The 23,135-nt window shown below is 61.0% G+C and overlaps 1 protein-coding gene across 1 annotated transcript; it reads right to left on the bottom strand.

Moving 5' to 3' along the window:
* Positions 1-5,475: 5,475 nt before the first annotated feature.
* LOC121727163 lies at positions 5,476-7,824 on the bottom strand. The gene has a single exon (XM_042114840.1). It carries the CDS (start codon positions 7,822-7,824, stop codon positions 5,476-5,478), a length of 2,349 nt encoding a protein of 782 aa, XP_041970774.1.
* Positions 7,825-23,135: the final 15,311 nt, after the last annotated feature.

Below are 23,135 nucleotides of genomic sequence, written 5' to 3'. Positions count from 1 at the left end.
GGCGGGGCGGCGCACCCAGGCGCCCAGGGACACGAACGTGGACGGACCGGTATCGCCCCCAACCTAACCTAACCTTTTTTTTTTTTTTTTTTTTTTTTTTTGCGTCGGGAAATGCCTTGACGCATCTCGCGGGGATTGGGGACTCCCCAGCGAGTATGTGGGGCTCGCTGCGGTCGTGAGGATGGTGACTTGACCACAGCCCTACCCACTAAAACCCGACGGTATTCTTCTTCATACCATGCAGGGTTGCGAGCACGCGTGAGCCTACGTCCGCGGCCCTACATGTTTATGCCTGCTTTTTGCAGGCCCCTCTTCCACGAAGCACTGGGCTTCTAAAAGCCGAACAGAGGCCCTCCCGGGGCTTGCATAGGCCTATCTCTCTACGGTGTCGCGATGCGCGAAGAATACGCAGCGCATCGCGACCCACTCGGGGACTCGACTCGTTGGGCGACGGCATCCCCATGCCGCCGCCCGGAGTCCCCCGGCTAAGGCGGCAAGTTGTCATCCTGGACGACTCGTCGACGTCTCAGCCGTCTACTTCGGCGGGGGTCGAGCGCCTCCATCTCCCGCACTCGCTCAGCCTCCTCCTTTGCGGCGATCACTTCTTCGCAGAAGCTTTGCACCGAGTCCCATCCGGTTTCACCGCTCAGCATGGCGCGAACCAACGCTGGCAGTGAGGTGTCGAGTCCAATGGCGGCCGTGAGAGCCGCCCGTTGTCTTATCCAGGCGGGACAGGCAGAGACGGTATGCTCCGCCGTGTCCCGGTCTTCGTCGCAGTGGTGACAGCGCGTACTCTCTTCTCGGTTCGCGATCTCACACAGGTAACGGCCGAAACAGCCGTGTCCGGTCAACACCTGCGTGAGTCGGAACGAGAGCGCGCCGTACTTTCTGGATAACCACTCTCTCAGTACTGGGCGGATAGCCAGCACCAAGTCGACGCTAACTTGTGGCTCCAGGAGTCGATCCTCCCAGAGCTCGATGGTCAGATCCTGGGCTCGGTCCCTCCACCGACGTACGGCGTCCGGTAAGGGGTTGCTTCCCCCAGCGCGTACCTCAGCGCCACGCCAGTACACTTCGGAGAGGGCCAGAGCGTCTAAGTCCCAAGGGACACTCCCGGCGAGGAGGCACGCCGCATCCCGTGAGATAGTACGGTATCCCCGCACTGCTCGCGTCGCCATCACTCGCTGAAGCCGCCCCAGGGCCAGTCTGTTCTCGGGTAGAAGGTTTTCCGCCCAGATCGGCGCCCCATACATGGTCATTGAACGGACCACACCAATGTAGAGACGCCGACAGGTCAAACTCGGGCCCCCGAGATTTGGGAGCAACGAAGCCAGAGCACCCGCGGACTTCTTAACCTTCTCGGATAGTCGACGGAAGTGTTCTCGGAACGACCATCGACTATCAAGCACCAAGCCGAGGTAGGTCATTGTGGACCCCACCTGGATTGTTGTCCCGCCGACTATTACTGCCAGGCCGGGCGGAGGCGCGTTTCTAGGCCCGTGAAATAACAGAGCCTCCGACTTATTAAGCGCCACCGTCAGACCCAGCGCCTGTATCCTTCGCACCACCTGTGCGACCGCCGCCGTCGCTAAGATCGTCGCTTCGCGGTGCGTTTTGGCGCGGCACACGACTGCCGTGTCGTCCGCGTACGCGACGAGCTCCACGCCCGGAAGAGTGGCGCCGCGGAGCACGTGGTCATAGCCCATGTCCCACAGTTCCGGACCGAGAGCCGAACCCTGCGGGACGCCGCAGTCTACCTCCTGCTCCTCCCAGTCCCCTTCGGTTGGGTACTGCACCGAGCGCTCCGACAGATAATTACCGATAGTCCGGCGAAGATATCTGGGCACTCGGTGGTACCGAAGTCCCTCCTTAACCTAACCTAACCTAACCTAACCTTTTTTTTTTTTTTTTTTTTTTTTTTTTTTTTTTTTTTTTTTTTTTTTTTTTTTTGCGTCGGGAAATGCCTTGACGCATCTCGCGGGGATCGGGGACTCCCCAGCGAGTATGTGGGGCTCGCTGCGGTCGTGGAGATGGTGAATTGACCGCAGCCCTACCCACTAAAACCCGACGGTATTCTTCTGTGTCCCATGCAGGGTTGCGAGCACGCGTGAGCCTTCGTCCGCGGTCCTGCATGTCTTTGCCTGCGTGTCACGGCAGGCCCGTCTTCTGTGAAGCACTAGGGCTCCTAAAGGCCGAACAGAGGCCCTCCCGGGGCTTGCATAGGCCTGACTCTCCGGGGTGTCGCGATGCGCGAAGAATACGCAGCGCATCACGACCCACTCGGGGACTCGATTTGACAGGCGACGGCATCCCCATGCCGCCACCCCGAGCCCCCCGGCTAAGGCGGCAAGTGGTCATTACTACTAATGACCTGTCGTCGCCTCGGCCGTCTCCTTCGGCGGGGGTCGAGCGCTTCCAGCTCCCTCACTCGCTCGGCCTCCTCCTTCGCGGCGATGACCTCCTCACAGAAGGTCTGCACCGCTGTCCATCCGGGTTCGCTGCCCACCATGGCGCGAACCAGCGCGGGCAGCGAAAGGTCAAATCCAATGGCGGCCGTAAGGGCCGCCCGTTGTCGAGTCCAAGAAGGACAGGCAGACACTGTGTGCTCCGCCGTGTCCCTGTCACAATCGCAGTGGTGACAGCGCGTACTCTCTTCTCTGTTCGCGATCTCACACAGGTAGCGACCAAAGCAGCCATGCCCGGTCAGTACCTGCGTGAGTCGGAAGGAGAGCGCGCCGTACTTTCTGGTCAACCACTCTTTGAGTACCGGCCTGATAGCCAGCACCAGTTCCACACTGACTTGCGGCTCGAGGAGTCGCTCCTCCCAAAGCTCGATGGCCGCTTCCTCAGCTCGGTCCCTCCACCGACGTACGGCTTCCGGTAAGGGGTTGCTTCCCCCCGCGCGGACCGCTGCGCCACGCCAATACACTTCGGCGAGGGTTTGAGCGTCCAAGTCCCAAGGAACGCTTCCAGCAAGGAGGCACGATGCGTCGCGAGAGATAGTGCGATATCCTCGGACTGCACGCGTCGCCATCACTCGCTGTAGCCGTCCCAGGGTCAGCCTGTTCTCGGGCAACAAACTGTCCGCCCAGATCGGCGCCCCATACATGACCATCGAACGGACGACGCCCATGTAGAGACGCCGACAGGTCAAACTCGGGCCCCCGAGATTTGGGAGCAGCGAGGCCAAGGCGCCCGCAGACCTCTTCACCTTCTCGGATAGTCGGCGGAAGTGTTCCTTAAATGACCACCGACTATCGAGGACCAGACCGAGATAGGTCATTGTGGACGCAACTTGGATCCTCGTCCCGCTCACTATTACTTCCAGGCCCGGCGGAGGCGCGTTCCTGGGCCCATGGAACAAGAGGGCCTCCGACTTGTTCAGCGCCACCGTCAGACCCAGCGCCTGGATTCTTCGCACAACTTGTGCGACTGCTGCCGTTGCCAGTATTTTTGCCTCTCGGTGGGACTTGGCGCGGCAGACGACTGCCGTGTCATCCGCGTACGCGACGAGCTCCACGCCCGGAAGATTGGCGCCGCGGAGCACGTGGTCGTAGCCTATGTCCCACAGGCCCGGACCGAGCGACGAGCCCTGTGGGACGCCGCAGTCCACCTCCAACTCCTCCCAGTCGTCCTCCTCGGTTGGGTATTGCACCGAGCGCTCAGAGAGATAATTGCCGATAGTTCGGCGCAAGTATCTCGGCACTCGGTGGTACCTAAGTCCCTCCTTTATTGTCTCCCAGGGCAGGGTGTTGAAAGCGTTGGTAATGTCCAACGAGACGACCAACACCACCCCGCCCCGAGAGATTTCCTCCTCTGAGATTTGCCGCACACGCGCCACCGCATCTATCGTTGACCGACAAGCCCTGAACCCGAACTGAGCATCACTCAGGTTCGGGCCGGCGCCCTCAAGGTGGCGGGTGAGGCGCGCCACGATCACCCTCTCCAGGGTCTTGCATATCTCGTCGATCAAGACGATAGGGCGGTAGGCCGACGGCTGGTCCTCCGGTCGTCCATCTTTACGGAGCAGCACTAGCTTGCCCGTCTTCCACCGGCGCGGCACTCGGCCCTGCACCAGACATTTGGTAAAGAGTTCGAGCACGTGCGCCTCCAGGTGCTTCATGGCTAGCACCCAGACGCGACCGGGGATCCCGTCCAGTCCAGGAGCCCTGTTTCTCTGGCTCATTTTATGCACGGCCGCTGCCAGCTCTTCAGCCGACACTGGCGGTACGTCTTCCTCATCCTCAGACTCCATACTCGATGGTCTCATAACTGGCGGAGACCACTCGGCCCTGGATGGAAATAGGGCCGAGAGTACCGAGCGACGGAGATCGGGCTGCATATTCTGGGTGAGTGGTGGGGCAGCGGGGCGAAGCTTCTGCCTCACCCATTTGTAGGGCTTGCCCCACGGATCCTGCTCCAATGTGCCCAGAAACTCCTCCCACGCCTCCTTTTTCGCCATCTTTATGGCCTCTCGTAGTGTCTGGCGTGCCAATCGGTAGCCGTTGTAGACGGCTTCTTCTTCCGCCTCCTGTCTCGTCCGTCGACGGCGGTACCGCAAGTAGCGGCGTCGCGCGGCCACGCACTCCTGACGGAGTTGCCTAAGCTCCGGGCGCCACCAGTAGGTCTGGCGCCGAGGCATGACGGGTCCAGCGCGTGGCATCGAGGCTTCGCAAATGTTGCGAGCTGCCTCATTCAGCCAATCCGCGCACTCCTCGACGTCGTCCGACGGCAGAGGTGCCCACGATGCGACGATGGCCGCTTCCTCGAGAAGGTCTCGATCCAGACCTCTCAGGGACCACCTTGGGCCGCCACCGGATGGAAATCGGCGGCCAGGTTCCGACACGGAGACTATTTCGAAACCTATGTATAGGTGGTCCGAGAGGGTCTCGACCTCTCCGAGGACCCTCCAGCCGCTTGTTCGGCGAGCGATTGTTGGACTGACAAAGGTCAGGTCCACAATGGATTCACCTTGCCGCCGGACGCAGGTACTAGCGGCACCTCTGTTGGCCACGACCAGGCCGGTGGTTGCCAGCCAGTCCGTTACTGCTCTGCCTCTCGCGTCCGTCGCCGGGGAACCCCAGCGCGTGGACTTCGCATTGAAGTCTCCGGCGACGACCACGGGATTAGCTGCTCCGTTCACGAAGGTGGTGAGCCGGAGAAGAAACGCCTCGAACTCGGCGATGGGTCTATTCGGTGAAAAGTAGACCCCCACGACAGTGAGGGCCCCCACATCCGCAACGATGAAGCCGTGGCCCCGAGTCGACCTCCTTGTAGATGGAGGAACGATTTTGGGACCGAACACTAACGCCACCGTCGAGTCCGCGCTGCCCAACCAGTCACCCCTAGGGAGGATCCGGTACGGCTCGGCAATCACACCGACGTCGATTGACCTCCTCAGCATCTCCTGAGACCACAAATCCTGCGCCTGAGCGCTGTGGTTCAGGTTCCCCTGCAAGAACCTTATGGAATCCGTTATTGGGCTTCCATGGGGGCCACTCCCGCTCCAGAGGCTACTGTAGATGGAGTAGCAGCCTTGAGCGATTGGCTCTTATTGGAGCCCTTTCCCTTCTTCTGCGGTATCTTGCAGGGTGTGCTCCCCACGACGTGATCCGCCTTTCTCCCGTTCGCCGCACACAGCGCGCAATGGGGAGGGTTCCCGCATGTCTTGATTGTGTGGCCAGGTTGGCCACAACGGAAACACAAGTCTCCACGGTCAGTATCGGAAGGGCAGGTCGCCCGCGTATGTCCGGCTTCGTGGCACCGATAGCACCGCATGACGCGCGCCGATAGAAGCGTCACGCGCACAACGGTCCACCCGATGTACAGCTTGGTGTTAGGCGCTGTTATTAACTTTGCGGCCTCGACCGGGCACTTTACCCAGGCCGTGCCGCGGCCACTTCTATCCACTCGGATTTCTCCCACCTTAACGTCCTCAGCTGCACAGCCACCAGCTCTTGATATGGCCGCGGCAACCTCCGATGCAGTGGCGGAGTCATCCAGACCCGATATTCGAAGCTCGGCACACTTCTGTGGTCGAGATATGCGCACATCCTCCTCTCCTAGGACCTCCCTCAGCTTACTTGCAAGGGTGTCCGCCTTTTCCTTGCAGGCCGTTCCCGAGACCTCGTACATACGGGCCCCGGTCACGGCCCGCTTAAACTTGACCGCGGGGATCTCGAGGGTGACGATATCCAGACTCCCCTTGGCCTTGTCCATTACGTCTTTGTACGTGACGCCTCTCTTTTCCGCGTCTGCCTGCAGGGTTATTACTACTGCGGCAGTTTTAGGAGCGCGGAGACTCTTTCTCTTCTTCTTTTTCTTAGTCTGTCCTTCCCGTATAGGCCCTTCCTTCCTGCCCTCGCCCTTCTTCTGAGCCTTTCCTCCTCTCTTGACCACTTCCGACCATTGCTCAGCCGGATCTGGTCCCTTCGCAGCCGTAGATGGGGCAGCATCGCGTCTAGCGGCTGCCGCTTCTACGGCTGCGGCCGTCTTTTTAACTTTTTTCTTTTTCTTTTTCAGAGCCGGTCCAGGATTCAAAGGGGGCATCAAGGTTGACACCGCGGGCTCAGGCTCCGGAGTCCTCTCCTTGGCTTTCGACGCTGCTGCCGCTGCGCCTTGGGCTTCGTCATTTCTCTTGTCTGCGGCCAGAGGAGGTCTTAGGCGTGGCTCCGGCAAGAGCCGAGCCTCGAGACCCTCCAGCCGCGCGTCCATCCGGGCGCTCGTCAGCGAGACCGCCTCGCGCACCGCCCGCTGTAGAAGCTCTTCCACATCCAGTCCCTTGCTGACGGGAGGGGGTTGTGGATGGGCGTCAGTAAGCTTGCGCTTGACGGCCTCCAACTCTGCTTTCAGGTCGGCGATTTCTCTGGAAAGACGAGCATTCGCCGCCTCTAGTGCTTTCGTCTCTTCAGAAGTCGTTCGGTTGACTATGGCCGAAAACGCCTCCCTTATGGCCTGAGTCGCCTTATTTAGAGCGGCGACAGAAGTTCCCTTTAAGTTTTTGGACTTTTTGGCCACATTGGATATGGTCCCCAAACTCTCTGAGATGACGGCGCCCACAGAGGCCGCCGTGACTTCCCTTTCCTCCATCATTGTCCTATCCGAGTTATCGGAGGCATCCGACATCCGGTGTAACCGGTCCAGCGGTATCCTCCGTGCCGAGTCCATTATTTCCTGCTCAGCTTCAACCGCCATAGCCCTTTCTTTCTCATCCAGGTAGTCCCTTTTGGCTTTCGCCATGCCAACGTATTGACCAGTGGTTGGAGGTCTCCCTCTACCACGCTTTGAGGAGGGTTTTGTAACCGTACCTCTGTTCTTCTCCGGGCTGTCCTCCAACTCGCTACCACGTCTCTTGCGTCGGAAGCGATTCCTTGTCTCGTCCTTGTTCTGAGAGACAGCAGACTCACTACCGCTCTCATCACTTCCGCTTCCGGGTTTGTAAAACAAGCCAGTGGACACAGGCGTCGTCACCCGCGATCCACTCTCTCCCTCGCTTGCTGTGGTCAGTGCCAAATCAGACACGGGCGTCTTTGCCCGCGATCCGCTTTTCATATCCGGTATTCGCTCCAGCTGCACAACCGGTGTTCGGGTCGTGTGCCTGGAGCCTTCTCCTTCGCTAGCCGTCGACATCGCAGCCATTCCGTCGTGCTTATCGTTAACCAAATTCGTGCCAAAGTCGTCGTTCGTCTCTTTACTCCTCTCCTCCATTGCAGCGGTGGCGCCCCCCGTATACGTGGGCCAGACCCTCTCCTCTGAGAGGGTGCGGGATTCTCCAACTAAGTTGGTACCCGCCCGGGGAATATTTTTCTCGTTGCAACTATCCATACTTGATCAATTAGGGGTGAGTCTGCCCCGCGTCCTCGTTGCGTAGTCGCCCACTCGCAATGCACCCCGTCACCGGACGCTACCAGTTTAGGGTTCGGGGCCCACGGGCCCATCCATCACTCAAACACTCACAGACATATTCGCAGAAACACTCACTATTGTAAAGAAGAAGTAAAACAAAACAGGAAAGATAGTGAAGAGAAGGTGGTGAAAGACAGAATAAATAAGAACAAAACAAAACAAAAGAAGAGTATGCTACCAAATAGAAGAGAAAGATAGTGAAAGACCGGCGTTCAGCCATCCTGAGTGCCTCACCCCGTGTAAAGGGCGGGGCGGCGCACCCAGGCGCCCAGGGACACGAACGTGGACGGACCGGTATCGCCCCCAACCTTTTTTTTTTTTTTTTTTTTTTTTTTTTTTGAGGAGGGGAAATACGTTACGTATCCCCCACCCCTTCGGGGGAAGGGGCGGGGGTATGTGGGACTCCCTACACAAGGTTTACCCACTAAAACCCCCCCATGCCCTCCTTCAGGCCATCGTGGGGCGCGGGCACTTATCTGGACTTCCGCACCCAACATAGCCGTTCGCCGCATCCGGCACTACTCCGCTGCGGCGGCTGGTGTTCTGCCGCCGCCTTTCTTCACCGAGAGCTCCCCGAGCATCTAGGGAGCTTTCTTCTCGGGGCCCTTCGTGCGGGCGGCGATCCCCCGATCAACCGCCCACGGGCCTATGGCTCCACCTCCATGGCGGGCTGGGGCTGACTAACCCCAGCACCGCCGGCTCCAGGCTCTTTCGGCCGAACCTTATCGGAGGGAGCTCCTCGTCTCTTCCGGCGCTTGGTGCTGGGGAGCGGCTTCTTCACTGTGATGCAGCCGCTGCTACCCAGCACGTGGTCTTTCTCTTTGCCGAGTGCCTCGCAGAAGAAGCAGTTGGGTTGCTTCTCCCGGCACTCGGCGGCCTTGTGCCCCGGCTTCCCACAGCGGAAGCAGTTCCGGCTGCGGTCCACCGGGCACTGGCATGTCGTCGCCAGGTGGCCGGTGTCAAGGCATCGGTAACACCGCTTAGGCCTCGCGGCCAGCAGTGTCACCTTCGCCGAGACCCAGCCCACTCGCAGCCGCCCCAAGCTGATCAGCTTCTTGGCTGCCGCGACGGGGACGCTCAGCCATAGCGAGCCATCGCCCCACCTTCCTTTCTTTATGGGGCCCGACCTGATGGATGTAGTCGGGCACCCCCCTTCTCTGGCAACCGCTTCTAGCACGTCGGCGGTTGTGGCCGAGTCGTCCAGCCCGGCGATGCGCATTTCTACGCATTTCGCCGGGCGACCGATCTTCGCCTCTTCCGGGTCCAGCACCTCCCGCATCTTTGCGGCGAGGGCGTCCGCTTTCTCGTTGGCGCCCTCACCAGGTATGGTGAGGACGCGCGCGCCGGTTTGGGCCTGACGGAAGCGGAACTCGAGCTTGTCGATCTTGAGTTCCACCATCCCGGCCGTTGCGGCGTCCTTCGCCTTTAAAAGGACGTCCTTATATGTGACCCCCTTCGCCGCGGCACTCTCCATCAGCGTGATGGTGATTGCCGCGGTTGCGGGGGCACGAAGTTTCGCCCTCTTCTTCTTTTTGGGGGCGGCTTTAGGAGTAGCCGCCCCGTTCTTCTTTTTAGGCCTGCGCGGACTGACGGTGGTCCACGGGGCCTCGGCGGGAGGGGCGTTAGTGTTCTGCCCCCCCTTAGCTGCCTCCTGAGCGGCCATTGATGGCCGCTTCTTCCTCTTCTTGTTGGGCTTCGAAGCCCTCTTCTCTGCGGGAGCAGCTGGCGGCTGTAAAGGAGCCGCCGCGCCGCCTGCCGAACTCTCGTCCGGAGCTTTCACCGGTGCCGTCTTCTTCGGCTTCGGCGTCTTCTTCTTTGTCGCTGTTGGTGGGGCACCGGCTAATGAGTCAGCACCGTCCGCCGCCAGCGGCGGTCTTCTTCGGGGCTCCGGAAGGAGCCTGTCCTCCAAGCCGGCAATCCTTGCATTGAGCATGTTGCCGAAGGTCTCAATGTTGGAACGTGAGACCTCCGACAACATCTTTTGCAGGTCGTCGGCTGCGGGTCCAGTGACGCGACGGCGGAGCTCCTCCAACTCCCGGCGCATCGCGTTCACTTGGCGCAGAAGACGGTCGTTTTGCGCCTCCAGTGCCCGCATCTCCTCATTTTGACCGCGGCCCCTCATCTCGGTTACGGCCACCTTTATAGATGCGACCGCCTCCTTGAGGGCCCGCTGGTAAGTCCCTTTCAGGTTGGAGGACCTTGTGGCGACCATGGTCACCATGTCTAAGGCCCTCTCTACGTCAGCTGCCAGGCCGGCGCTGGTCTGCTCCGAGTCCTCGGCCGGGGCAGGGCTTGAGCGGAGGGAGGCTCGCGCTTCCCTCGCCTCTCGCGCTTCCCGTGCCGCCCGGGCTACCTCCTCGACTTTCGCCCTGAATGCAGCCCGGCGTTCCTCCTCCTTCTCCTTGTTAAGCTCTGCTTGAGCTCTTCCAAAGCCGACGTATTGGCCGGTGGTTGGTGGCCGGCCACGTCCCTTCTTTGCTTTGGGCACCGCCCCTTTACTGATGGGCGGCTCCATGTCATCGTCCGAGTTGCGCCTTTTCAGGTGCGTCCTAGCCGGTGGTATTGTAGGCAGGCCCTCGGAGTCCATCGATATGTCTGAGGCAGTATCGTCGGAGTCCGCGGGCCAGTCCTCACTGTCACGTCCGGTGGAATTGTCACGTCCTTGTGGAGGCGGCACGGAGAATTCGCGCATCACGTCGCGTAAAACGACGCGTGGTGAGCGCGTCAAATCCGTGCCGACCTCTTCGTCTCGTCCAGGTGGTATGCTGGGCTGCGTCCCGTGGACGTCCCGCCACCGCAGTACAGGCGGCAGATTGGGTAAGTCCCGGATCGGACAGCCCCGCTCCTTCTTTTTCTGCGCCAATCTCACAATCCGTTCCGACGCATTGGGTTGGTACACGGAGAAATCGACATCTTCGTCGGTCAAAGCGTCCGCCACCGGCGCGGTTAGGTGCGCCGGCTTCGGACAATCGCGCATAGTCGCGCCCTCTCCTTCTTTCGCCGCTGTAACGGCCCCCTTATCCTCCAACGCATTTTGTGCCGCCCCCGTATACGTGCGGCAGACTCTCGGCGAACCGGGAGTGCGGGATTCTCCAGTAGAACTGGTACCCGCCCGGGGAGAATTTTCAAAAGTGCGTGTCTCCATGTTTTGATCTGTTAAGGGAGATTCTGCCCTAGTGCCCTTGCGACGTAAGCCACCTGCTCGCCACGCATCCCAAGGCCGGGCACCACAAACCGGGGATTAGGGACCCACGGGTCCATCCATCCACAAACACACTCACACATTTAGACGCAGAAACACACGCTGATGTAGAGAAGAGTTAACCAAAATGAGAAAGATAGCATAGAGAAGGTGGTGAAAAGATAGACAAAATAAAATAAACAACAAACGAAGAGTAAACTATAAAAAGAGAGAAAGACAGGAAAGACCGGCGTTCAGCCATCCTGGATACGTCACTTCGTGTAAAGGGCGGGGTGGCGTACCCAGGCGCCCAGGGACACGAACGTGGACGGACCGGTATCGCCCCCAAAGGTAAGTATCGCCCCCAACCTAACCTAACCTTTTTTTTTTTTTTTTTTTTTTTTTTTTTTTTTTCACGCAGTGAAATGCAGTGACGCATTCGACGCAGGGGATGGGGACTCCCACTGCGGATATGTGGGGCTCGCCGCGGCGAAGATGGTAGGTGCCGCGGCCCTACCCACTAAAACACTGCGGTACTCCTCTTCATGACATGCAGGGTTGCGAGCACGCGCGAGCCTTCGTCCGCGGTCCTGCATGCGTGTGCCCGCGTATCAATAGCGGGCCCGTCTTCCTTGGAGCACTGTTCGTACGCTCCTTAGGCCGAGCAGAGGCCCTCCCAGGGCTTGCATAGGCCTATCTCTCCTTTGTCGCGATGCGCGAGGAGTACGCAGCGCATCGCGACCCTCTCGGGGACTCGACTCGTTGGGCGGCGGCATCCCCATACCACCGCCCCGAGCCCCCCGGCTAAGGCGGCAAGTGGTCATTACCAATGACCTGTCGTCGCCTCGGCCGTCTTCTTCGGCGGGGGTCGAGCGCCTCCAGCTCTCTCATACGCTCGGCCTCCTCCTTCGCGGCGATGACATCTTCGCAGAAGTCCTGCACCGCTGTCCATCCAGGTTCACTGCCCACCATGGCGCGAACCAATGCGGGCAGCGAAAGGTCAAATCCAATGGCGGCCGTGAGGGCCGCCCGTTGTCCAGTCCAGGAGGGACAGGCAGAAACGGTGTGTTCCGCCGTGTCCCTGTCACAGTCACAGTGGTGACAGCGCGTACTCTCTTCTCGGTTCGCGATCTCACACAGGTAACGGCCGAAGCAGCCGTGTCCGGTCAGCACCTGCGTGAGTCGGAACGAGAGCGCGCCGTGCTTTCTGGTCAACCACTCTCTCAGTACTGGTCTCATGGCCAGCACCAGTGCCACGCTTACTTGAGGCTCCAGGAGCCGTTCCTCCCAGAGCTCAATTGTCACTTCCCTGGCCCGATCCCTGGTTCCCGTGGTTCAGGTTCCCCTGCAAGAACCTTAGAGGAGCCGTTATTGAGCGTCCATGGGTGCCGCTCCCGCTCCTGAGGCTGCCGTAGATGGTGTGGCAGCCTTGGGTGGCTGACTCTTTTTGGAGCCCTTTCCAGTCTTCAACCTAACCTAACCTAACCTAACCTTTTTTTTTTCTTTTTTTTTTTTTTTTTTTTTTAGGAGGGGAAATGCGTTACGCATCCCCCGCCCCCTCGGGGGAAGGGGCGGGGGTATGTGGGACTCCCTTCAAGAGGTCTACCCACTAAAACCCCCCCAGCCCTTCGTCATGCGCCTAATGCGGGAGGGACGGGAACCGCGGAGCGACTACAACTCCGCCCCTCCCAGCGCGCTGCCGCAACCGGCATCTTCCTCCAGCGGCTTCAGCCGCGTACCTCACCGAGAGCCCCCCGGGCTATAGAGGGGCTGTCTTCTCGGGACCCTTTATGCGGGCGGGGATCCCCCGATCGCCGCCCGCGGGTCTAGGCCTCCGTCTCCATATCGGCAGAGACAGGCGGAGCCCGCACGCCCTTAGGCTTCGGCTTATGCCGAGCCTTCTTGGTCGGGGCCTTTTCTTCTCGGGGGGCCGGCTTTTTCGCGGCAGATGGACAACCTCTGCCGCCCAGCACGTGCCCCCTTTCTGCCCTGCCAGCGGCCTCGCACAGGGCGCAGTTTGGCTCTGCAGCCCCGCACTCCACCGCATTGTGCCCCGGTTTGCCGCACCGGAAACAAGTCCGGCTACGGTCCACCGGGCACTGGCACTTGGCAGCCACGTGGCCGGTGTCCTGGCAGCGGAAGCAACGCGTCGGCCTCGCGGCCAACAACGTCACTGTCGCCAACACCCAGCCAACCCGCAACCGCCCAGAGCTCGAGAGCTTCTTGGCGGCCGCGGCTGGGAGGCGGATCCAACAAGACCCGTCCCCCCGTGGCCCCTCCCTCATAGGCCCCACCCGAACATCGCCGGCAAGGCACTCTCCGTCAAGTGCGACCGCCTCCATGATTTCTGCGGCCGTCACAGAGTCGTCTAGGCCGGCGATGCGCATCTCTGCGCAAGCAGCCGGCCGCCCGACCCTTACTCCTTGAGGCAGGACGGTTTTGAGCCTTGCGGCAAAGGCGTCCGCCTTCTTCCCTGCGCCCTCTCCAGCTATGGTGAGAAGACACCCTCCAGTTCGGGCCCGACGGTAGCGGACTTGCGGAATATCAAACTCCGCAATGCTTATCGCCCGCCGGGCCGTCTCAAGAGCCTTGGCATACGTCAGACCCGCCTTCACGGCCGACTCTTCAATAGTGAGAGCGACGGCCGCAGTGGCGGGGACGCGGAGCCTCGGCTTCTTCTTCTTCTTCGGGGCGGCTGTAGATGGTGTAGCCGCCCCCTTCTTCTTCCCACCCTTCGGACCCACCGTGGTCCAAGGGGTCTCTGTACCAGGGGAGCTGATGGTCGCTCCCCCTTGTGCCGCCTCTTGGGCTGCCATAGAAGGCCGCTTCTTCTTCTTTTTCTTCTTGGCCTTTGAAGGCCCAGGCGCCGTGGGTGCAGCAGAAGCCTCTGTAGGGGCCGCTGCAGCGACGGGCGGTTGTGTCTTCTCCGGTTTGGCCGGTTTCCCTTTCGCCTTTTTCGGCCGAGGGGGTCCCGGCACCTCTTCTTCCATGGGCGCAACGACACTCGCGGGGGCGGTTGGGAGGTCCTCATCCCGAATTCCGTCCGACGCCAGCGGTGGCCTGCGTCTCGGCTCCGGCAGGAGGCGGTCCTCCAGCCCGGCGAGCCTGGCGTTCAGCATATTGCCGAAGGTCTCCGCGTTCGTACGGGAGACCTCGGCCAACAGCTGACGCATGTCATCTCCGGTAGGTTGCGAGGCCTTCTTCCGCACCTCGTCCAGCTCTTGGCGTAGCGCCGCCACTTGCTCTTCGAGGCGCGTGTTTCTGGCCTCCAGCACCTTCACTTCCTCTGTTGTGCAGAGGGTCGTCAACTTATTGAAGACCATCCGTATGGTCGCCACCGATTCCTTAAGGTACTTCTGGTATGTTCCCTTAAGGTTCGTGGACTTCCTGGCGATCATATCGACGGTCTTCAATGTGTCCTCCACTGTCTTTGTTATGTCCGCGCCCGTCCATTCCTTCTTAGCCTCTTCTCCCGACGGAGAAGTGGCGGAGAGGTCTGAATCCTTAAAGGCGGCGCGGAGAAACGCATGCGACCACCTCGCCTCATTCGCTGCTTCGGCAATCTCCTCCTCGGCTTGGAGCCGGAGGGCCTCCTCCTTTTCGCGGTTATAGTCGGCCTGCGCCTTAGCCAGGCCGACGTATTGGCCGGTCGTTGGAGGCCGGCCACGTCCTCTTTTAGGTTCAAGCACCGTCGCCTTACTAGTCGACGGCGCCTCATCAGTCTCGTCCAGGAGTCTCCTTTTTAGGGGAGTCGTACGTCCAGATTGTGCGGGCAGCCCCACGGAGTCCAGCGACAAATTGCTGCTGGACTCCGTGTAGAAGTCCTCGCTGTCTTCATCGGTGTGCGGATATCTTTCCAGCGGGGTAAGGAGCACCACCGGCTTGCGATCCGCGCGCTTCTTAGCGCTTCCTTTCCTCTCCTTCCTCCTTTCGCCTTTCTCCTCTTCCTTCCTCTCCTCCCTCCTCGCAATAAGTGGCCCCTCCGTATACACGGGCCGACCACCGTCCGAAGACGGTGTGTGGGATTCCCCGGCCCCTGAGGAGCCGAGACCCACCCGGAGAATACTTTTCTTAGTGCGACTATCCATCTTTCCCAAACTCCGACACCCCGGGTCGCGGGCCCTTTCGTCACACTGTGGGCGCAGCCATTCACGCACACAAACACACGCCATACCGGCGTTCAGCCACCCCTCCCGTGTCACCGTGAAAACGCTCACGATGGCACGGGGGAGGTGCCCAGGGACACGACGTGGACGGACCGGTATCGCCCCCAACCTAACCTAACCTTTTTTTTTTTTTTTTTTTTTTTTTTTTAGGAGGGGAAATACTTTGCGTATCCCCCACCCCCTCGGGGGAAGGGGCGGGGGTATGTGGGACTCCCTACAAGAGGTCTACCCACTAAAACCCCCCCAGCCCTCCGTCACGCGCCTAGTGCGAGAGGGGCGGGAACCGCGGAGCGACTACAACTCCGCCCCTCCCCGCGCGCAGCCGCAACCGGCACCTTCTTCAAGCGGCTTGAGCCGCGTACCTCACCGAGAGCCCCCCGGGCTATAGGGGGGCTGTCTTCTCGGGACCCATACTGTGGGCGGGATCCCCCGATCACCGCCCACGGGTCTAGGCGTCCGTCTCCATTCGGGCGGGAGCGGGCGGGGCCCGCGCGCCTTTAGGTCTCGACTTTTTGTGTCGAGCCTTTTTGGTCGGCGCCTTGTCTTCTCCGGGGGCCGGCTTTGACGTAGATGGGCATCTACCCAGCTCGTGCCCCCTTTCGGCCCTGCCAGCGGCCTCGCACAGGGCGCAGTTTGGTGCTGCAGCCCCGCACTCCGCCGCCTTGTGCCCCGGTTTCCCGCACCGAAAACAAGTCCGGCTACGGTCCACCGGGCACTGGCACTTGGCAGCCACGTGGCCGGTGTCCTGGCAGCGGAAGCAGCGCGTCGGCCTCGCGGCCAGCAACGCCACCCTCGCTGACACCCAACCAATACGCAACCGCCCAGAGCTCGAGAGCTTCTTGGCGGCCGCGACTGGGAGCCGGATCCAACACGACCCGTCCCCCCGTGGCCCCTCTCTAATCGGCCCCGCCCGGACATCTCCGGCCTGGCACCCTCCTTCCAGTGCGACCGCCTCTACCACTTCTGCGGTCGTCGCGGAGTCATCGAGGCCGGCGATGCGCATCTCCGCGCTTGCCACCGGCCGTCCGACCTTCACCTCGGGTGGCAGGACGGTCCTCAGCCTCGCGGCAAAGGCGTCCGCCTTTTCTCTTGCGCCCTCGCCGGAAATCGCGAGGAGGCGCCCTCCAGTTCGGGCCCGGCGGAAGCGGACTTGCGGAATATCAAGTTCCGCGATGTTCACTGCCCGCCGGGCCGTCTCAAGTGCCTTGGCGTACGTCATACCCGCCTTCACGGCCGACTCTTCTATTGTGAGAGCGACGGCCGCAGTGGCGGGGACGCGAAGCCTTGGCTTTCTCTTCTTCTTCGGGGCGGCTGTAGTTGGTGTAGCCGCCCCATTCTTCTTCTTGGCCCTGGGACCCACCGTGGTCCACGGGGCCTCAGTACGGGGGGAGCTGGTATTCGCTCCCCCTTGTGTCGCCTCCTGAGCAGCCATTGACGGCCGCTTTTTCTTCTTTCGGCCCTTTTTGGCCTTGGGCGCCTCGGACGCTTCAGGGGCCTCTTGTGGGGCCTTTGTGGCTACAGGCTGCCGCGTCTTCTTTTGGGCCGGTTTCCCCTTGGCTTTTGGCTTCGGGGTCCCCGGCGTCTCCTCCGGTATTGCCTCTACACTCTCGGCGTCGGCCGGGGTAACACTCCGGGCTCTGTCCGCCGCGAGCGGAGGTCGAAGCCGTGGCTCCGGTAAGAGCCGACTCTCCAGACCAGCCAGCCGAGTGTTCAGCATGTTACTGAAGGTCTCTACATTGGAGCGAGAGACCTCAGACAACAGCTGGCGCATGTCCTGCTCGGCCGGCTTCATCACCTGTCGGCGTAGCTCCTCTAGCTCTTTGCGCAAAGACTCCACTTCATTCTGGAGCCGCGCATTCTGAGCCTCGAGGGCCTTCATCTCTTCGGTCGCTCCGCGGTTTCTCATTTCGGCGACGGTGGCGCGTATGTCGCTGACCGCCTCCTTGAGGAGCCGCTGGAACGTCCCCTTGAGGTTATTCGACTTCGCTGCGACCATGGAGATCGTTCCCAGCGAAGTCTCAACACATTGGGCCAGAGCGTGGTTGGTCTGCTCTGGCCTGTCTTCGTCCATAGGGGCGGGGCTCGCGAGGAGCGAAGAGCGCGTCTCTCGCGCCGCCCTGGCCGCCTCGGCCACCTCCTCCTCCGCCTGGAGTCGAAGGGCCTCCTCTTTCTCTCTGTTGAGATCGGCCTGCGCCTTTGCCAAGCCGACATATTGTCCGGTCGTTGGCGGGCGGCCGCGTCCTCTTTTGGGTTTGGGCACCGCTCCTTTACTGAGGGGCGGCGCCATGTCGTCGTCAGAGCGCCTCTTCCGGCGCGTCAAATCCGAGAATGCGGGCAAGCCCTCGGAGTCCAGCGATATGCCAGACATCTCACTGGAGTCCGAGAGCCAGTCCTCGCTGTCATGTCCGGGTAAGTCACGTCCATGTTGGGAGACTCTACCGCGAGGGGAGTCTCTACCAATCGGGTCCTTTCCGGTGCTTGGAGGCGGCATTTTCACGTCGCGTGTCAAAAGGACACGCGGAAGATCCTTGTCGCCTCTCAGTTTCTTCTTCTGCATCAACTTCAGCATCCGCTCAACGCCGTTAGGCTGCGGCTGACTGAAGTCGATGTCTTCGTCCGTTAGAAGCTCCGCCGCCGGCGCGGTAATGGGCGCCGGCTTCGGGCTGTCGCGCTTCTTCGCGCTGTCCCCTCCTCCTCCTAACGCAGCCAAGATGGCCCGCTGCTTCGCTGCCTTGGCGGCCTCCTCGTCCTTCCTCACCGCCTTAGCGGCCCCCTCATCCTTCCTCGCAATAAGTGGCCCCTCCGTATACGAGGGCCGGCCACCGTCCGAAGACGGCGCATGGGATTCTCCGGCTCCTGAGGAGCCGGGACCCACCCGGAGAATACTTGGCTTATTACGACCTTCCATCATTACTAACACCGACACCCCGGGTCGCGGGCCCCTTCGTCACACTGTGGGCGCAGCCAAACATACAACAACAAGCACACACACAAACACACGCCATACCGGCGTTCAGCCACCCCTCCCGTGTCACCGTGAAAACGCTCACGATGGCACGGGGGAGGTGCCCAGGGACACGACGTGGACGGACCGGTATCGCCCCCAACCTAACCTAACCTAACCTTTTTTTTTTTTTTTTTTTTTTTTTTCGTCGGGAAATGCCTTAACGCATCTCGCGAGGATTGGGGACTCCCCAGCGAGTATGTGGGGCTCGCTGCGGTCGTGAAGATGGTGAATCGACCGCAGCCCTACCCACTAAAACCCGACGGTATTCTTCTTCATACCATGAAGGGTTGCGAGCACGCGTGAGCCTTCGTCCGCGGCCCTACATGTTTTTGCCTGCTACTAGCAGGCCCCTCTTCCTCGAAGCACTGGGCTTCTAAAAGCCGAATAGAGGCCCTCCCGGGGCTTGCATAGGCCTATCACTCCACGGTGTCGCGATGCGCGAAGAATACGCAGCGCATCGCGACCCACTCGGGGACTCGACTCGTTGGACGACGGCATCCCCATGCCGCCGCCCAGAGCCCCCTGGCTAAGGCGGCAAGTCGTCATCATTGATGACCCGTCGTCGTCTCGGCCGTCTTCTTCGGCGGGGGTCGAGCGCCTCCAACTCTCGCACTCGCTCGGCCTCCTCCTTTGCGGCGATCACTTCTTCGCAGAAGCTCTGCACCGAGTCCCATCCGGTTTCACCGCTCAGCATGGCGCGAACCAACGCTGGCAGTGAAGTGTCGAGTCCAATGGCGGCCGTGAGGGCCGCCCGTTGTCTTGTCCAAGCGGGACAGGCAGAGACGGTATGTTCCGCCGTGTCCCGATCTTCGTCGCAGTGGTGACAGCGCGTGCTCTCTTCTCGGTTCGCGATCTCACACAGGTAACGGCCGAAACAACCGTGTCCGGTCAACGCCTGCGTGAGTCGGAACGAGAGCGCACCGTACTTTCTTGCTAACCACTCTCTCAGTACTGGGCGAATAGCCTGCACCAAGTCGACACTGACTTGTGGCTCCAGGAGTCGCTCCTCCCAGCGCTCAACTGCCACTTCCTCGGCTCGGTTCCTCCACCGACGTACGGCGTCCGGTAAAGGGTTGCTTCCCCCCGCGCGGACCGCTACGCCACGCCAGTACACTTCGGCGAGGGTATGAGCATCCAAGTCCCAAGGGACGCTTCCAGCAAGGAGGCATGACGCATCGCGGGAGATAGTGCGGTACCCACGCACCGCTCGCGTCGCCATCACTCGCTGTAGCCGTCCCAGGGCTAGCCTATTCTCAGGCAGCAGGTTCTCCGCCCAGATCGGCGCCCCGTACATGACCATAGATCGAACCACACCCATGTAGAGACGCCGACAAGTCAAGCTCGGGCCCCCGAGATTCGGGAGCAACGAGGCCAGGGCTCCCGCGGACTTCTTCACCTTCTCTGACAGCCGGCGGAAGTGCTCCTTAAATGACCACCGGCTGTCGAGAACCAGGCCGAGATAAGTCATTGTCGGTGCCACCTGTATTCTTGTTCCGCCTACTATCACCGCCAGGTCCGGCGGAGGCGCATTTCTAGGCCCGTGGAACATCAGGGCCTCCGATTTGTTCAGCGCTACCGTCAGTCCCAACGTCTGAATCCTTCGTACCACCTGTGCGACCGCCGCCGTCGCCAGGATTGTCGCTTCACGGTGCGTTTTTGCGCGGCACACGACTGCCGTGTCGTCCGCGTACGCGACGAGCTCCACGCCCGGAAGAGTGGCGCCGCGGAGCACGTGGTCATATCCCAGGTCCCACAGTTCCGGACCGAGAGCCGAACCCTGTGGGACGCCACAGTCCACCTCTAGCTCCTCCCAGTCATTTTCGGTTGGGTACTGCACCGAGCGCTCCGACAGATAGTTGCCAATCGTTCGGCGAAGATATCTGGGCACTCGGTGATACCTGAGTCCCTCCTTAATTGTTTCCCAGGGCAGGGTGTTAAACGCGTTGGTTATGTCCAACGAGACTACCAGCACCACCCCACCCCGGGAGATCTCCTCTTCCGAGATTTGCCGTACCCGCGCCACCGCATCTATCGTCGATCGACGGGATCTGAACCCGAACTGAGCATCGCTCAAGTTCGGGCCATCGCCTTCCAGATGTTGAGTGAGACGCCTTACGATCACCCTCTCCAGGGTTTTGCAGATTTCGTCGATCAGGACGATAGGGCGGTAGGCCGACGGCTGGTCCTCCGGTCGTCCGTGTTTGCGGAGCAAAACGAGCTTCCCCGTCTTCCAGCGGCGTGGGATACGCCCCTGCACCAGGCACTTGGTGAAGAGCTCGAGCACATGCTCTTCCATGTGCCGCATTGCCAGTACCCAGACGCGACCGGGGACCCCATCTAATCCGGGAGCCTTGTTGTTGAGGCTCATTTTATGAACCGCGGCCGCCAGCTCTCCAGCCGTCACGGGCGGCACGTCCTCCTCATCGTCTGACTCCGCACTAGGTGGTCGCATTGATGGCGGGGACCACTCGGCCCTAGATGGAAATAGGGCCAAGAGTACGGAGCGACGAAGATCCGGCTCCATATGTTGGGTCAGCGGTGGGGCAGCGGGGCGAAGTTTTTGTCTCACCCATTTGTACGGCTTTCCCCACGGGTCCTGTTCCAGGGTGTTCAGGAACTCTTCCCAAGCCTCCTTCTTTGCCGCCTTTATGGCTTCGCGCATAGCGTGCCTCGCCTGACGGTAGCCGTCATACATGGCTTCCTCTTCGGCCTCTTCCCTGTTCCGCCGCCTGCGATACCTCAGATATCGGCGTCGGGCTGCCACACAATCCTCGCGGAGTCGTCTGAGTTCTGGGCGCCACCAATAAGTCTGGCGCCTGGGCACGACGGGTCCAACGCGGGGCATAGAGGCGTCGCAGATATTGCGAGCCGCCTCGTTAAGCCACTCCGCGCACTCCTCGACGTCGTCCGACGGAAGAGGCGCCCACGATGCGACGATTGCCGCCTCCTCGAGAAGGTCTCGATCCAGACCTCTCAGGGACCACCTTGGGCCGCCACCGGATGGAATTCGGCGACCAGTATCCGACGAAGGAGATATGTCGAAACTTATATAAAGGTGGTCCGAGAGGGTCTCGACCTCTTCGAGGACCCTCCAGCCGCTCATTAGGCGAGCAATTGATGGGCTGACCAAAGTCAAGTCCACAATTGACTCGCCCTGCCGCCGGACACAGGTGCTAGCGGCGCCTCTGTTTGCCACGACCAGGCCAGTGACTGTGAGCCAGTCCGCCACAACTCTGCCTCTCGCGTCCGTCGCCGGGGAGCCCCAACGCGTGGACTTGGCGTTGAAGTCTCCGGCGACGACAACGGGATTGGCTGCTCCATTCACGACTGATGTTAGTCGGAGGAGGAAAGCCTCGAAGTCGGCGATGGGTCGATTTGGGGAAAAGTAGACCCCCACGACAGTGAGAGGTCCCAGATCCGCAACGACGAAGCCGTGGCCCCTCGCCGTCCTCCTGGAAGATGGAGGGACGGTTTTTGGACCAAACACCAATGCCACCGTCGAGTCCGCGTCGCCCAGCCAGTCACTCCTTGGGAGGATTCGGTATGGCTCAGCGATTATGCCTATATCGACGGACCACTTCAACATTTCTTGAACCCACAGATCTTGCGCCTGAGCGCTGTGGTTCAAGTTACCCTGCAAGAACCTTTTGGGAGCCGTTATTGGGCGTCCATGGGGGCCACTCCCGCTCCTGAGGCTGCCTTAGATGGTGTGGCAGCCTTGGGCGCTTGACTCTTATTGGAGCCCTTTCCCTTCTTCGGCGGTATCTTGCAGGGTTTGCTCCCTACGACGTGGTCCGCCTTTCTACCGTTCGCCGCACAAACCGCGCAGTGAGGTGAGTTGCCGCAATCTTTGACCGCGTGGCCGGGCTGGCCACATCGGAAACAGAGGTCTCCGCGATCGACTTCCGAGGGGCACTTCGTTCTGGTATGTCCCGCCTCGTGACATTTATAGCAACGCATGATGCGCGTCGACAGGAGCGTCACGCGCACCACGGTCCACCCGACGTAGAGCTTGGCATTTGGTGCTGTGAAGCTCTTCGCGGCCTCGACCGGACACTTTAACCAAGCCGAGCCGCGACCACTCCGATCGACCCGAATTTCTCCGACTTTCACCTCTTCAGCCGCGCAGCCACCACATCTTGCGACGGCCGCGGCGATCTCTGTCGTAGTGGCGGAGTCGTCCATGCCGGTGATGCGCAGCTCGGCGCACTTCTGCGGCCTAGACACGCGGACGTCCTCCTCACCGAGTACTTCCTTTAATTTGCCCGCGAGGGCGTCAGCCTTCTCCTTGCAGGCCGTTCCCGAGACCTCGTACATGCGGGCCCCGGTCACGGCCTGTTTAAACTTCACCGCCGGGATTTCGAGGGTGGTGATGTCGACGTGCTGCTTGGCTTTGTCCATGATGGACTTATACGTCACACCCCTCTTCTCCGCGTCCGGCAGTAGCGTAACAACTACCGCAGCTGTCTTCGGAGCGCGGAGAAACCTTTTTTTTTTTTTTTTTTTTTTTTTTTTTTTTAGGAGGGGAAATACTTTGCGTATCCCCCACCCCCTCGGGGGAAGGGGCGGGGGTATGTGGGACTCCCTACAAGAGGTCTACCCACTAAAACCCCCCCAGCCCTCCGTCACGCGCCTACTGCGGGAGGGGCGGGAACCGCGGAGCGACTACAACTCCGCCCCTCCCCGCGCGCAGCCGCAACCGGCACCTTCTTCAAGCGGCTTGAGCCGCATACCTCACCGAGAGCCCCCCGGGCTATAGGGGGGCTGTCTTCTCGGGACCCATACTGTGGGCGGGATCCCCCGATCACCGCCCACGGGTCTAGGCGTCCGTCTCCATTCGGGCGGGAGCGGGCGGGGCCCGCGCGCCTTTAGGTCT

Source organism: Aricia agestis, chromosome 5, assembly GCF_905147365.1.
Source record: "Aricia agestis chromosome 5, ilAriAges1.1, whole genome shotgun sequence".
Lineage (NCBI taxonomy): Eukaryota > Metazoa > Arthropoda > Insecta > Lepidoptera > Lycaenidae > Aricia > Aricia agestis.
The sequence above is the reverse complement of the archived record's forward strand: the minus strand, read 5'-3'. Positions and strand labels throughout refer to the sequence as shown.